The following is a 17,233-nucleotide window of genomic DNA, read 5'->3' as shown; positions in this document are numbered from 1 at the left end:
AAACTACATACGGACATCCATCAGACATCCCTGAACAACTCCGCGTGGTTTGAGGCAAGCGTGTGATGATTTAGGCTAATTGATGATAAGGCTACAAGCTGCAATCAATCGTTAGCTCCTTTAGCTTTGTAGCTTCAGAAAATACAAAATAAGCAAACTTTACACACCAAACACATCTTGGCTGATTGACTACATTTGATTTGAGGGACAAATTGTGCAAATTAGAATTTTTTAGATTTGCATCATCAGATATGAGAGAGCAGGGAAAGTGTTGACCAGTGCCGTGGCTCTCCAGGCCTGAGACTGGCCGGTTGCTGTGCGTTAGAGGCTATAGCAGTTAGAGAGAAGGCAGGAGGAAGACAAGGTTACAGTTAGAGCCTGGACTGCACACTCCAATACTGCTGATTAGCACTGCTCTCAGAACACACTGCATGGGTAAAGAGGACTTAGTTTAGGGTGTTTAGGGTGGTTATATTGACCCAGTCTGTTCCAGAATCAGCGGTGCAGTATTAGATGTGGTTCCAGGCCTAGAGCATCTGACACAAACCCAAAGGGAAAGAGATGAAGAGACAGAGGACTGAGGAAAGTACAGATGTCATGACATTTATTCAAGGCATGCTACAATTAAAGTTTGATTAGGAAAAAAGTCAGCAGAGACTCTGGCTTGATAATAATAATAATAATAATGATAATAATAATGATGATAATAATAGCTGTAATAATAACTCTACTAATGATTATGCATAATAGTAATAAGCAGTTTAGGAACAGAAAAAAGAAACGCTTCCTACAAAATACAAAACAAAACCAAAAAACTTCCAATCAACCATGCACTGCAAAACTTAGAAAATATGTTTCTTTAATAGTTATCTTCTATTTGCATTTTATTACATCAAACTCATAAACTGAATCCGCTCGTCTCTCTCCCAGTTTCCCCACAACGTCACATAAACGGCTTTACAAATGAAAGCTGGTACTGGTATGATATCAAAATACAGAAGACAAATTGTGGTTTTTTTTTCTGTTGATTTTCATAAATATAAAAACCAGTTCATTTATCGGTGTGTTTGTTTGTGATCTTGTTCCCCAAAACCTTTTTTTTTTTTCTTTCTTTTTTCTTTTTTTTTTGGCCAGGTTAAATAATTACAAAACAAAGGGAACACATTATTTACAGCACTTGTTTCCTTTTGGTAGTGGAACATTCATACAAGCTATAAATTAGGTATATCAAGGCGTGTGTCAAGCATTCTGAGGTCCATGCAGGCACTTCTGTATGTGCGCTGTGCCTGAGCTCCACCTCGATCAGCTCACTGAGTTTAGTCCCTCCCTTTATGCAAATTCAAAATTCAATTAGGTTATCGTAGCCCGGATCGTTTAGACGTGAAAAGAGAAAATAGAAAAGTCAAGATGGCTTAAATTTTTTGAAAAGTTCAGAAGTACACCTCAACTCCGAAGGCTTAAAGTAGGAGTGCAACGGAAGTTACTCTGTATGCGGTTTGTGTGCGTTTGGTCACGGCCCAGGTAGCCAATGGAAAGTTACGTCAGTTATGGTGGGTCTCTAATGAACTAACAAAGTGGGCGTAACATTAGTTACATCATGCTACAAACACACGTTCCATTGTTACGTGGTTACTTAGGTTACTTACGTTACTTGCGCTACATTACCACCAATACGTGACCTAGGAACTTTGTAAGTTATGTTACTTATGTAACTCATAGTACGATACAACGTAACCTGATCTTAGTGTTACATTAAGTACGTTATGCTGCTAACGTAGCTTACAGCGCACATTACCACCATGTAATGATTTGGATAAATCTGGATTAGCATTAAGCTTGTTACATAACATTACTAACGTAACTTGATCTAGGTTAGCATTACGCTTGTTACATTAGGTTACTATGGTAACATGATCTAGGTCAATATTCCATTAGTTACGTTACTAATGTAACTTACGCTATGTTACAATGTCACTTGAACAAAAAAGGCTTGTTACCAGCTTAACATAACCTAGGTCAGCATTACTTGAGTTACCTTAAGCTACTAATATAACTCACGTTGTCTTGGACTGTAACTTGATCTTGGTTAGCATTACGTCTGTTGTATTACATTAGTGATCTAGGCCTGTTACGTTAGTTGCACAAGTAATGTAACATACACTACATTGTAATGTTAAGATCAGGGTTACCGCTTCCACTGTTACATTATGCTACTAACGTAACTTGATTTAGGTTGCCATTATGTTAGTTACGTTAGTTTAACTCGATGTAGGTTAGCTAGACGTTAAGCAACCTGCTTAGTCAAATAAATCGTGTAATGCATAGAAATTCATCATGTTTGGAGAGAATCAAACTTGCTCATAACTGCCAGTCATCCTTACTGGCTTGTTTTCTATAACTGAGCGACAGATGACCTGATCTCACTCTATGCAGCATTACAGCAGATGACCTTACTTAATCTCCCACAGACTAAACCCGGATAACCAGCAGTTTTAATAAAATAGAAGAAAAACAAAGTCAGCCATTGCACCCGTACTTTAATAATTCATGAGTTTCGACTTCTCTGTTTTTAAAGCGATACAGTGATAATTTCAGCTAACAGCTAAGTAGAGCCCCACTAATCCAATCTTTTATGTCCAATTCCTTTGGTTTTGTTTAGAAGTGAATCGCTCTGTCTTGCACGTTTGATATAAAGCTTTCTTAACTGAATTTGTATAAAGACGAGATGAGATCTAATCTGGTTGTGATGCTTTCGAATGCGTTTTGCATTACAAACCTGGCTGCTTGAGCCGTCAATGAAAAATATACAGCGTAGCTTTCATGCAAGGTCATTCTTCAAACAGATCAATAAGGGCAGAGAACAAACATTCAATATCATAAGAGTAGCCGGTTAGTGGGGCAGATGATATGGCTTGACCTTCTGTTTTAGGGGAAACAAACCAATAACATAAGACACATTCGCTTCAGTGGAAACCAGACTTTGTAACAACAATGCAAAAAGAAAAAAAAACAACAACAAACAAACAAACAAACACAAAAGAAGAGAAAAGGTTGTCGTTCTGATATCTGAAATACATCCAGGAAGAAAAGTTACAAATAAGCTAGATGAAAGGCACATAAACTTTGGTCCTGCGTTATTTGTGAGTTTCTCAGTATAAAACCCTTAAAAAAAAAGAAAGAAAGAAAGAAACCTTGAAAGTAGACGTGTCAAACCATTTTGAGTGACAGGCTGATATCAACAGGAAATTGTCTTACGTCATGGCGGGACAATGTTGCCTGAGTCGAGACAGGATCGAGAAATGATTTAGTCGTGGAGAAAAAAAAAAACCATAATAAATGAAAGGACAGAATGAGAAAATCAACGAATCAGAGGCTCGAGATGCAGTCTGATGGTATGAAGGAACGTTATCAGGGTGAACTGCTTTAGTGCCGTGTGTTTATATGAAGTCTGGCTTTTTCTCCTGTTTGTAAAATGAAAAGCTTTAGAGCTAAAGCAGACAATGGTACCCGCACCCAGCCAGCGGAGGAGCGTGAGCGCGCCACTCCGCCACTTTAACAGCATTCAATACACACCGACACAGACATACACATACAGACACACACACACACACTCTCCAAATCACACCAGCACTAAAGTTTAGTGATCAGAACAGAGCTCTTTCTCACAGTCTCTCACTCACAGTCTCTCTCTCTCTCGCTCTTTCGCTGGTGGAGAACAGCTGGCTCTGCCGGTGCAGACAGACTGACAGACAGACAGACAGACTGACAACCACCCTTTAACCAGTTTTCACATCCTTATAAAACAAGAAACAAAGGAAATAAATCACTACAGAGCACAAAACAGGCCAAACCCGCTAAAATGAATCCAATATAAGATACAGTAAATAAGGTAAAACTCCAAAAACCACACAAACAGACAGACAGACAGACAGACAGACAGACAGACAGACAGACAGACAGACACACACACACACACACACACACACACACAAAGAGGGGAGGTCTCAGACAGCTATGCTCAGAAACAGCACTCCTGAAGGCAAACCTGAAAAGCTGCATGCCTGGATGCTGTGCTGTGGGTTTCGTCCCTTTACATCATCTCATTTTCACATCACTCTTCGAAATACAGCTGGAACAAAGGGTTCTGTGAGCGAGGTCACACAAGAACCAGTTCTGGGTCCATAACGAAGCATTTTTGTTAAAGAGATGAGAGTGTGAAGAACCTTTAAGTTACAGATGGAGAACTTTTACTAAAACGTCTTTAAACCTTTATAAATCTCGTTTTTCCAAAATCGGTTCTTCATGGAACCAAAAGAACCCTTGGTAGCACCTTCCTTTTTTTAGGGGTGTATCTGGACTCTGTAAGTGGATTTGGAATGGCTGGATTTGGGTTTAGTGGCTGATTAGTTAACCCTTAAAAGCCAGAATCTGCTAATACTGATAACATCACTGGGCAGCTCAACACGCTTGGAGGAGAACACTAGCGGCCGCACTGTTATGCCAGCTAACACAAAAGAACCCAATTCCAATGATCTGAGGCCAATTATCTCTCCTGGATTCCCAATTATGTATAGCTGGGGCATCACTGTGGACTGAATCAGTGTACTGTACCTTTGTATTAATTATACTTCATTATTTGCTGTACTTGTAAGTAAGAAAGAGGTAAGAGGTCCGCTTGCCCTGTGAGTTCGGTTGGGTCAAGTGTGAAGCTGGTTTCTAGCCTGGGAGCGGTCCAGATAACTGATCTCTGGTCCTCCTGAAACTGGTGGTCTGGGGTTTGTTCAAGCGGACTCTAGAGTGGACGGCTGCACATGTGGAAAACCATCCACTCTCGGCGCCATGACTCCAGAGAACGCTGTTCTTCACTGCGTGTTTGTTTCCAAGGAAAATAAGGAAAAAGTGATAAACTGACGGTTCGAATGGAATTCTAATGAGCACCTCTCCCAACCGAGCCTGAAAAGCCCCTTTATATGATCCTTTTTTTTAAGTGTTTACATTTAAATCAATTTTTAATCAATCAGTCAATTTAATAAGTGTAAATTAAACGTAAAGTCAGTGCAAAACAAATGAATATTGACATTTAAATTAAGTGCAGACAAACACACTAGCAATAGCTCTAGACTTCTCAGGGTTAAGCTGCAGGTTTTAGGAAATACAGACACCAGCAACCCAGACGAATTGCTGGAGAGTTGCTCATTAAACATAAAGAACACTTTTATATTAATGCGTGTTGCGCAGATGTTAAAGCTTTGTAATAACAGGCTTTAGTGTATTAGAAACTAATCTCACGGCTGGGCCAATCAGAGCTCATATAAAAGGGCAGCTTAATGCTACTCTAATCAAGTGACATGCTGCTAACCTTCCCAAGAGCAAATGGGAATGTTTTTATGAAATAAATATGTGAAAATAATCACCACTGAGTCACCTAATGGGCTTCTGCTCATCAGTACAATCATGCTGATATGAATCCGAATGCTGGAGTAACATTAAACCAGATCAATCAGCCGTAACTGCAGCAGATACGGGGCCGAGTGCGGAGTGAACTGAACAGGTCATTAAAAACAGGGGGGTTTGTTACCAGTGTCCACTCATCAACAACAGAAAGCTCTCTTACAGCGACCGGTAGGCGATTTCAGCCTCGTAAGATCTCACCATCTTCATTTCACAGCATTTCGTCATCTCAAGCCAGCAGTCCAAAGTATCCTCTATGACCTCCTCAGGCTAGAACTTTGTTCTGGAGACAGAATGAGAGTTTTAAAGACTCTTACCATCCCACAGCAGGCGAGAGACAGAGACCCACAGCACACACTGAGCTTTTCAGATCAGACCCTTCAGTTCTCCAACGTGCATTCAAAGCACCAAACATTAACTTAAGATTCGAATAAAGACCACACAGTACTGAGTCCCCACAAAAATGCACATCTAAAAAAACAACAATAAAAACCCTACGAGAAAATAACAGATCAAATTAAAATCAACCCTCTCACCAATCCCACAAAATAGTACTTAAGATATCTTAGGTAATATTTCTAAAACCTATTTGATTATAAACACATTATAAGGCACATAATAAGAAAAATTAAGTAAATACACAGTAAATATGATTTTTTTTTTTCACCATGATTTTTTTGAATGATTATAGTGGTACAAAAACCCGATGAGGTTTCAAATTTGTTTTTTTCTGTTTCTCTCCATAAAAAAGAACAAATTACCAAAAATAAGTAACTTCTTTTTTTCCAAAAATTCTTGACAATCCTTAAGATATATAGACCTGAATAGTTTTGCTTTATTTAAGACTGTAAACTTCAAAAAAATTATTTAAATTTTTTTTGAGAAGTGTTAGCGAAAAGTGGAATCGCTTCCGGTAAAATTAGCAGAAGGAAAAAGAGAAGAAAAAAATAAAGACACTGTCCCCTGCCTTGCACTTCTGTATCTTTTTTTTTTTTAATGTTTGTGTTGCTTCGTCTTGTTTGTTATTTTTTCTGAATACGGGACTCAAACAGGCACGACATTGAGTCAGGAACAGGAGCAGCGTCCTCTAGAGTTTTTCAGTGGGCCCACAACGACCCTCCTTGGAATGTTAAGGCTAGACCTTGGCAGCACGAGACAGCACCTTGCCTGTTTGCACAAAGTTACGCACTAGAGAGACAGAGTGGCAAAACTGCTGCTGAAGAGCTACAGAATCACCTGCTGCTTAACTCAATCCCTACCAGAGCTGGAGTACTCATAACCGGGGAGGTTCTGTCATTTAAGGAAATACTGATCAGATTTGTGATTTTAACCTGTTGTATAAATCTGCTGTGTATGCGGTTTTTATATAGTGTCAAAGCAATAACAAGGGGAGATTTTAATCCAGTATGAATTTTTGTGTGTGTGTAGTTTTTTACTATCTGAAAGCAATAATTGTGGAGTGATTTTAATCCAGTATGAATTTGCAGTGTGTATAGTTTTTATATAGTAAAGGAATAATGTGGGTTGATTGGAATCCAGTATGAATCTAGAGTTTGTTTTATTTGTACAATCTGAGAGCAGTAATTGTGGAAAATTTTAATCCAGTGTAAATCTGCTGTGTGTGTAGATTTTTACTGTCTGAAAGTAGTAAGTGTGGGGGGATTTTAATCCAGTATGCATTTTATTGTACAATTTGAGAGCAGTAACTGTGGATAACTTTAAATTCAGTATGAATTTGCAGTGTGTGCAGTTTTCTTTATAGTAAAGGAATAATGTGGGGTGATTTTAATCCAGTATGAATGTAGAGTGTGTTTTATTTGTACGATTTGAGAGCAGTAATTGTGAAAAAAATAAAGTATCCAGTGTAAATCTACTGTGTGTGTAGATTTTTACTGTCTGAAAGCAGTAATTGTGTGTGTGTGTGTGTGGGTAACTGTAACAGTAACTGTAATCCGGTATGAATCTGTAGTGTGTGGGTTTGTACAATTTGCAAACAAATAAATGTAGGGTGATTTTATCCAGTATGAATCTGCAGGGTGTGTAGTTTTACAGTGCTCTTTTGTGTAACAGGATATCACTTTGGGGAAATTACATAAATTTGTTATCCGCTGTGAATTGGCCTGTCGTCTCCCACAAATGACATTGCAGAACCTCCTCTGGAAGTACTAAGGCAGCTCAAATGGTTCTTTACTCACCCGATCCAGTTCAACATGATCTTCAAGAGCATAGGGATATCAGAAGTAGGTGGGCGTGTTAGATCAGGGTACGAACTGAAGTCTGCAGGCAGGCAGCTCTCTGGCAGCAGGATTAGGCACCCCTGTCCTAGAGTCCTGATGTTCTACAGATTTCAGCCACTTGAACAGCCCTGCGCGCGCGCGCACACACACACACACACACACACGTGCGCACACTCTCACACACACATAAAAACACACATACTGGATCTCGGAGCTAATGCTCGTCATCCCTAATGAAGCCGTGTCTCAATGTAATGCATCATAATTATGTTGCAGCACGTTTTCGACACAATGCGTAGCTGTAAAGACTTCAGCAAGGACAGCGCCTAGTGCTGCCCTGACACACCTTCTCTCTCTCTCTCTCTCTCTCTCTCTCTCTCCCAGTCTCTCTCAGTCTCTCTCCCTTGCTATTTTTCTTTTTTACATTTTTTGGTCTTGTTCAGAGGTGGAGGCATTTTGTGTGGGACAGCAAGGCAAAGTGAGAGAGTGGCTGCTGTACAGAGAGCCCTCACTGCTGCAGAATACCTTCAAGAAGACAAGAAGGGCAACCAGCCGAGGAGGGAGAGGAAATCATAGAAACCGAGTCAGTAGAACAGAATTTCCCCAAGGAGTTCCATCCTACTCAGTCTGGTTCTACGGAAGAGACCCGGCAAACTCGCTGCTAGAGGTCACTTGCCAACATGTCGGAAAAAAGAGAGAAGAAAAGAAACTTTAGGTTAAAAGGAAAAGCGTTTGGTTCTGAGAATCGAATCGGGCTAAACCGGGGAACCGAATGGAGCATTAATCAATTCCCAACCAGAAAGCATCGTCAAGGGGGGGGGCTACATCATTCACATTCGAAAATTCCACTGAAGAGGAGGCGGGGCCTCCTGACAGCTGGGCACTGCTGATTGGAGTGTTCCAGTAAGATTGACAACAGCTGGCCATGCTTTCCTGGAATGGTCGTGCAGGACTTTTTCTGTTTTTTTGTTTTTTTTATTCCTGTTTAGTAAAAACGGTTCTCTCCAATTCACTGGACCCGGCTCAGCCACTGACAGTCACGGCCAGCATCCCACGCAGTCAGACATGTCCGTGCGAATGCATTGAGACGGCGGTCCAGGTGAGGTGAGCCCATAACAGCCTTGAAAGAGAGAAAAACAAAAAAAAACAAAACAAAACAAAAAATTCCCCCCAACTTCACAGGCGAACATAAAGGCGAGCACACCATTCACCAGCTATTCACAGATCCATACTGTCCGGTCCAACAGTAAACACACACAAAAGGTCAAAAAGTGTTCCCCACGTTGCCTGTCTTCAGTTAAAATCGAACCCGAAGGTTGTTAAAGTCGAGCTGAACCAGCTGCGCGTTTGAGTCTGGAACGGGAGCCGCTCGTGTCGTCACTGCGTCCATCGCACCCATGGTTTTTGTTTTCACTGCTACTCAAAATGTTAGGGACAGCCCGTTGGTGAGGAATGTCGCTACAGGGTTTCAGACCCAGCAGCACCTTGTGATGGCAACAGAGACATTCAAAGAGGCGTGTCTGGATTGGGTGTTTTTTTTATACGTCAGCCAACAGAAATGGTTGATAGTGCCAGTGGTTGAATGCAACAAGGCAGCTGGGCTACTTGAGTGGTCCATCTCCAACCTTCCTTTAGGAAAGTCAGTCGGTGCAGCAAAGAGACCGTTCTCAGCACTTGCTCGAACTGGTCAGGAAATGTTCTTCCTGCACAAGTCTGCCGCGACAGGTTTGCCGCGATGCCAGTCCAAAGATGTCTGTGCTGTAATGGCTGTAAAGAAGAACAGAGGAACCAGCTTCCTTGCTATGGAAGCTCCCGCATCTCCAGCCCTGAATTCAGGACGAGTCTTAAAAAATAACAAAAACAAAAAACACCTTCGGTCTCTAGCTGAAGGTTTTACAGTAGTCTCTAGCTTCTTTTTTTTAGCCTAAAAATGTCTAAACCTACCCGATTATGATTCTTTTTTTTGTTGTTTTGTTTTTTTATTGTCTTTTAGGTTCATAGTTCATCGGTCAGGTGTCGTCACTCGTCAATAAACCAGGCGCCGGCAGCGTCTGGTCGCTGCAGGAACATCAGGAGCCTGCAGGAGCCTGTGCTCGGAGGGGGTGGGGTGGGGGATGTGGGAATGGGGAAGGTTGTTAGATGGTGGATTTGGAGAAGGACACTCGGAGATGGTGGTTCTCGCCCAGGTCGTGGTTGTGGAGGTCGATCAGCGCCTGAATGGCCTCCTCCACTGAGCCCAGCTGGATCAGTGCCATCTTACGGTCCTTCCTGTTAGCAGTGAGGAAACTGCATTATTATGTGCGGTCCCTTCTGGTCTGACTGAAGTACTGTTAGTTCAGACAGGGCTAGTTTAACATGGGGGGTAATGGGAATGCAATGCAGGGAAATATTCCTTCTTATTCAGTTTTTAGAATTTTGATGAGGCCCCTGAAGTCGTACGTACTTGTAGTATCTGCAGCCCAAATCAATCCCCTGCATCCGTCCTTCTACCTCAAATGCACCGCTAGTTTTATGCAGTAATGTCGACTGTAAATTCCCTAATTTACCTAATGACGCTGCTTTCACTTAAGCCAGTTAGTTAGATGGTTAGGTACTATAATGTACATTAAGTGCTGTTCGCTTGTGAGCAGCCAAACATATTAGGAATGGAGCTTTTCTTTATTGCTATAACAATACACTATATGGACAAAAGTATTGGGACACATGCGCATTCATCGTTTCTTCTGAAATTAAGGGCATTAAAAAAAGGGTTCATCCTGCTTTTGTTGGAGAAACTGTCTCTATTGCACAGAGAAGAAGGCTTTCTACTAAATTACTAATATTCTAAATTTAAGAGTATTGCTGTGAGGATTTGATTGTTGTCAGCGACAAGAGGGCTCGCGAGGTCAGAATGCTGGATGCAATGGTCAATTGTATAAGTTTACTACTGCCACCTACATATGCTGCAAGTGAACTACACTGCACACTGGAAGGAACTAGGAAGTAATAAAAGGTTTGGTTTTGTATCCTTGTTGTTTTGCAGTCTGTACTGTAAAGGCCATGGAAGCCCCTGCAGGTAGCGTGTACAGAAAGCTGCGTGTACATGGCTAAAAGGCCACACAAGGATGTGTGAAGCCAAGTGGAGCTACCTGAACTATTAAAATATCAGATATATACACACACCACTTTCAAGGTAAAGGTGTTCCCCATGCTGTAGAAGAGCCATTATTGGTTCCATAAAGAACCATGTTTGAAACTGAATCAGTTCCAAAAATGGTTCTCCTACGGTTCTCTTCTATGGTTCTTCTATCGTTTCGCTGCACCTTTACCTTTCAGAATGTGTGCACGGTATCTGGAAAACTTCCACTACCTGGCTAGACGTGAGTAACAGCTTGCAGAAAGAGTGGCCAGTAACAAACAGCTAGTGCAGAAGAGAACTTACTGGAAAAACTTAAATGCTTTGACTGTGTATCCCGCACTCGAGAACAGGTCCTTCAGCATGTCATCCGCGATGGAGGGCCTGGGCAAGAGGACAGAGAAAAACACCAAAAACCATTTGCTGAATGTAAACAGCTTAAGCACAACTGAAAGCAAACACTCTGAATAAGATGAGGATGTTTGGCAGGACTCTCTTATAAAGCAATGAGCCACGGGAGGCTGTGTAATGTTGGCACAACATGAAGCACAGTGCCTAAAACTTGCTTCCCAGTAACACACATAATATATATATACATACACACACACACAACATAAATAAATATACTGTATATTGTGCATAAAGACAATATGTGTGTGTGTGTGTGTGTGACACTTACGGGATGTTGGAGAGGTGCAGGGTGGCTGAGGGTGGGAATATGTTCTGGAAGTTTTTGGAGCCAGGTTTTTTGAAGCGGTGTAGTGGACTGCCGCTGAAATCCTTGGTCAACCCCTGATCCTCCTGACCCTCTCTGGGCAGCTGGACTGTCTGGTGCTTGGAGATGGTCACCCTGATCACCCTGCCGTGCAGCCGCTGACCATTCAGGTGGCTCATAGCTTAAATAAATACGAAACAAAAATAATTTATTTCTCCACAAAGAGCTGTAGCATATCTAAAACCTCCTGAACAGTAAAACTACAGGAGGAGGAAAAACCGTTTAACTTTCAGTGAAGGTCAAGTGTCCTGAACATTTTCTATAAAATAAAGAACAACTGCCAGATCTCAATCATGTTACAAATGGCAAGTTCTGGATGAGATACATAGTGCACTCGTTTTGTAAAGCTGCTGCTGCTGTGTGAGATGTTAACAGGCCGTCAGAGTCAGACAGCAGCTTCATTAGACACAGAAAACAGATCGATAGTGGAAGCTGATCAAAGGATCCAGCAAAAGCAGCACGTTCAGCTAAAAACATCCCACATACCGAGCTGGGCCTGCGTGGCATCTGCCATCTGTACCAAAGCATTCTCCTTCTTGTTGAACAGAATCTTAACTCTGTGGACATCCCCGTACACCCCTACAGAGAGAGAGAGAGAGAGAGAGAAAGAGAGACAGAGAGAGAGAGAGACAGAGAGAGGAATGAAAGAGTACAACAGGAGAGAAAGCGAGAGAGTGTGCACGAGAGAGCGAGCAAGAGAGGGAATACAGTGATAGAGAGCAAGAGAGAGAGAGGGAATACAGTGACATAGAAAGCGAGAGAGAGAGAGAGAGAGAGAGAGAGAGAGAGAGAGAGAGAGAGAGAGAGAGAGAGGGAATACAGTGATATACAAAGCGGGAGAGTGCGAGAGAGAGCAAGAGAGGTCGAGCAAGAGAGAGGGAATACAAAAAAATAATAATCATAATAATAATCACACACATTATGTATTGCTATATTTGTGAGGACTTTATCAGACTCTGATATCTGTCAAATAAAATAATTTATTCAGTTTAGGAGAATAAACTTCACAAGTCTGTACGTTCCTTAACTTGTGAGAACATTCAGGACACACACACAGACACACAGACACACAGACACAGACACAGACACAGACACACACACAGACACACACACACACACACACACACACACACACAAATTCATACAAAAAAACAAACAAAGGCACTTTTGTCTGCAGTGTTTCTCTGCGTTCACAGTGACTCAAACGACACAGAAAACAGCCTCTCTCAGTCTATCAGGAACATCATTCACACGAAGGTCTGGCTAGTTCAGCTGCTGACAGTTATTAAATCGTGAGGACAATAACAGGAGCACACAACTCTGTGTGTGTGTGTGTGTGTGTGTGTGTGTGTGTGTGTGTGCACACCAGTATGTAACTTTCATATGATGGAAGGTTCCATTCTGTATCTGTGAGTGATCTCCTGTACCGTGTTTGTGAGGAAATAGCCTCATCTCTCCTCCCTGTTCTGCCCTGCCTTGGCTCTGCTCGGCCTTCATAAAAACAACCTCCTGCAAATCTAATTTAGGAGAGTAATAAAAGAGCCCTTACCGAACAGGATGAACAGGCCATGCGGTGAGATACTCTGCATAGGGGAGAGAATTACACTTATTATCTGCTCCAGAGACGATGATTGAAGTTTAGAGAAGAGGAGTGAAGGGTTTGTTAGAGTATAAACACTGTGAGTGACCGCATGTAGTAGAATCGGCTGTTAGATAAACACATATACTGTACATGTACACAACACTGTACCTGGACAAGATTAATAAAAAGCAAAAATAAGAACATCCAGATATCACGGCCACCTTCAGCGCTCCACAAAAACGCATCCGCGTTCGCGTACCCGTCCTCAGCCTAGATCCGGTTTTAATTCTGTTGAGCCGAACCACCTTTAAAGTGGTGGCAAAATGTTAAATACTAAAGTTTAATGCTTTTGAGGTGGAGCTACAGTTGGGCTGTTTGCCATGATGCTTCATCCAAACACATAAAAATGGGGCTTTTGACCTGCACACCCCACCCATTTCCAATCTACACTTACAGGGAAATGTATTTTATTAATAATTATAATATATATATATATATATATATATATATAAAATTATTTTATTGTAGTTATACAACATAGAACAAACTGTTATACTATCTTTAATAAAAAAAAAAAAACATACACACAGTATAACACTGCTAATACATTTAGCATAGCCGTAAATTAAGCTAATTCCCCCCCTATGTCTTCATGAATGTACAAAACATCAGGAACACAAACTGAGGGTAAAGGTTACCCCCCCAAAAAAATCTAATTTGGGTGATGACAAATATAAATATTTAATATAAATATTTGATGTAACTAAAGGAACAAGGTGGTAGCAGAAGAACGTATTCACCAGTGCTGGCGAATGTGAGCGGTGGAACAATGGTAACACAGTGGTAATACTGCAGGTCACACGGCTGATCAAAACCCACTCAAAAATGCTAATGTGGCCGACAATGTTAAAGAGCCGGTGGGAGCCAGTTAGCATGGACTCACCTGCACTCTTAAAAATAAAGGTGCTACCAACGATTCTTGGAGCAAAGCTATAAAAGAAGCGCTTTTGGCTCCAAAAGGGGTCAAATTTCAGCTCATCAGCCACATTTGTCGTAACCCTTTATCATTTGAGGGGTAAAAATGAGCCTGTTTTGCAGTATTAGTTTTGTTTGCTTTTTTTTTTTTTTTTTTTTTTGGGGGGGGGGGGGGGGGGGGGAGAGAGAGACAAGAAAGGGATGTTATTTGGTTGGGGGTGTGTGTGTGTGGTCACAGGGAGGGTGAGGGGAGGGTCACTCACGTCAGGGTTGAGGTTGGAGACGAGGAGAACAGAGTGGAGGGCAGTGGGGGCCATGCCATGGATGGCCATCCGTCCAGCTACAGCCGAGGGGGGGATGGTGAGGGGTCCCAGAGCGCCAGGCATAGCCTGCATGGAGAGACCTGAGGCCACCGGGGACCAGAGGTGTGACAATGTGAGCGACAGGAAGGGGAAGGCTGCAGAAACAAACTTCTCCGTTTTTTAAGCAGTTTTGCAATTAAAGGTAAATTATAACATGCTGATTTAAAGACATTTATATGATACATGATATGAGGATTATTTTTGATGATTATAAATAAATACATAAAAATAGACAAAAATGCACCAAAAAAACTGTAGTAACATTTAAATGTAACAATATATATTTTTGTTATTGAACATATAAACTATTTATACCAGGTGGTAAATAATAAAATAAAATGAATAAAATATAATAACAAAAATACTGAGCTGATATTCAGTCAGCTACTTGTTACTACACGGTTTATGCAGTGACTATACACTGGTTGTTGTGGTTTACTGGTTCTCTCTCTGCAACTATCTTTATGCATCATATCATCTGATTTCCAGCCCAAATATGCCACTGGCCCATAATTTAGCCAATCCTGAGAGCTGGTCAGGTCATATGCTCCATGCAAGTTGCTGCAGTTCTGAGCAAGGTCACAAGGTGCTGCAGTTACTCAGTCAACCCCTAGATGGCAATATGGACCTCACTCTCTGCTTCAGAACCCCATTAAAGCCCAAGTTGACGTTTAAAGTGCTCAAAGTGGCACTACTTTTTTTTTTTTTTTTTGGGTGGGGGGGAGGGGGGAGGGGTTGTTGACTGTTGATTTGACAGACAACCAAGAAGGTTGATTCCAAGAAGCACAGAAGTACATTTCATCTTGAGAGACAGTTCAGGAACATTACAGAAGCAAGTAATGCCTGGAAAAGTTAATGTAGCATCCAGCCCTGCCCTCGATCTATCGTATCGACAGCTGTTTGATCGCACTGAATGACAATTGGCAATGGCCTCAAAAACACTGAACGGTCCTTATACCTAGAAATGTAGTGGTAAAACCTTTGATACAGAATTTTAATAACTGCAGTGCTTCTCTAATAACTTCATCTGAGATTAGAGAGAGTAGTTCTGCAGTTTGCCACTGTGCTCTATCCTATCCTAACAGATCAAAATCTTGGCCTTTTTTAAATATATGGGTTAGCCAGCTACGTGGACGTGTATTAAGGAGCCTGGGTTTGGGATGTCTGGAAGCCTGGAAGGCAGAGTCGATGTAGAGAAAATGGAGCCTCGTTTTGGGAGGAAAGATTAAGAGAGAGGATGAAAATTGTCCTCAAGAAGAGGAGAAATGTCTCTGTGGGCCGTTGGAGGATTTCCTACTCTCTATATATTCTTTTTTAAATATATGGGTTAGTCAGCTAAATGGAGGTGTATTAAGACTTGCCTGTGTGACCAAACATGTTTAAAAACATAGAAAAGCTATTTAATCCATTCAGATCTTACAGGAAATGTACCATCTGACTACTTCATGTGGTATTTTGTTGCGTGACAGGGTGGTGTTATGAATCACTAATGCTTTTGGCAAATAAGGAAAACAGGTGGTAGGCCAGATGTCACACAAGTGTCATATAGGAATAAGCAAACGTGTTAATCTGGTGATTGGACTGACTAAAATATGAGTCTGCTACTTGTTACTATGTGGTTTATGCAGTGACTTTTTTACTGGCACTCTTTAACTGCTCTAAATCAGGCTTTAAATATATACAGATATTTAGTATTCTAGTTTATGCAATTGACATTATGATGGTATGGTCACCCCATTTGTGATTTTGCAATGCTATCAAAAAACTGGGCTCCATTCTTAAATGTTCTGTCAAATCAGCAAATATGAGTTTCAGCTGCTGCTTTCAAATGCTGACTGTTGCATTTCAAACCCTGCGCAGGATCGGATACATGGGGGAAATGAGAGAGAGAGAGAGAGAGAGAAAGAGAGAAAGAGAGAGAGAAAGAGAGAGAGAAAGAGAGAGAGTAAGAGAGGGCTGGGAGGCAGAGCCCACGCCGTGAAAACGGAGCCTGGTTTTGGGAGGAAAGATTAAGAGAGGATGAAAAGGAAGAAGATGAGGAATGTCTCAGAGGACCTTTGGCGGATTTCCTACACTCTTCCACAGAGACGTGTCTCATAGAGAAATCATAACCCAACAGGCAGTGCTGCTCTGGAACAAGTGATGCATTGACCGAAAGTGGCCAAAGGTTTGTGGACACCTGCTCATCCAATGTTCCCTCCAAGATCAACAGTATTAAAAAGGAATCTTTAAACTGATGAAGAACCTTTATGTCAAATGAAGGTTCTTTAGATCTTCAAATGGTTCTTCACAGTCGCACACAGTCTCTTCAAAAGTGGTTCTTCTATTGCACTGCTCAAAGAACCCTTTGAAACTCCTTTATTTTTAACATCAAGGAATTATCAGGGAGGGCTCTCCAATAGATTTTGAATAGATTTGAAGATTTGACTGCATTTAACCACAACAGCATTGGGATGGTCTGGTACTGATTTTAGAATTCTGGACTCGAACACTAACACACAGTCCCAACACATCCCAGAGGTACTGGACGGAGCTCTATTACTCCAGACAATGCAGTTGCACTGCTTCACAGACCAAAGCTGGGGGCTTGTCTGGTACCTTTAGAGAAGTACTGCCAATAGAATAGGACTCTCTGAAACAGATCAAAATGAACCCATTGGCTCCATGCTGCCTAATGCCAGGCGTGGGCTAGAGGAGGTATAACCCCCCCTCCAAGCATTGAGCTGTGGAGCACTG

At 41.5% G+C, this 17,233-nt stretch overlaps 1 protein-coding gene across 3 annotated transcripts in view; it reads right to left on the bottom strand.

Moving 5' to 3' along the window:
• Positions 1-842: 842 nt before the first annotated feature.
• ptbp3 (polypyrimidine tract binding protein 3) overlaps positions 843-17,233 on the bottom strand; it is a 92,931-nt gene continuing 76,540 nt past the window's right edge. For all 3 annotated transcript variants that reach the window (XM_072659340.1, XM_072659338.1, XM_072659339.1), the window contains exons 9-14: positions 14,399-14,538; positions 13,128-13,161; positions 12,065-12,157; positions 11,483-11,699; positions 11,110-11,187; positions 843-9,956 (exon numbers count right to left, since the gene is read on the bottom strand). In XM_072659340.1, coding sequence (XP_072515441.1) covers positions 9,824-9,956; positions 11,110-11,187; positions 11,483-11,699; positions 12,065-12,157; positions 13,128-13,161; positions 14,399-14,538 — 695 coding nt within the window. In that variant the 3' untranslated portion in view covers positions 843-9,823. The remainder of the gene's footprint in view (positions 9,957-11,109; positions 11,188-11,482; positions 11,700-12,064; positions 12,158-13,127; positions 13,162-14,398; positions 14,539-17,233) is intronic.

Source organism: Salminus brasiliensis, chromosome 16 (genome assembly GCF_030463535.1).
Source record: "Salminus brasiliensis chromosome 16, fSalBra1.hap2, whole genome shotgun sequence".
Lineage (NCBI taxonomy): Eukaryota > Metazoa > Chordata > Actinopteri > Characiformes > Bryconidae > Salminus > Salminus brasiliensis.
The sequence above is the reverse complement of the archived record's forward strand: the minus strand, read 5'-3'. Positions and strand labels throughout refer to the sequence as shown.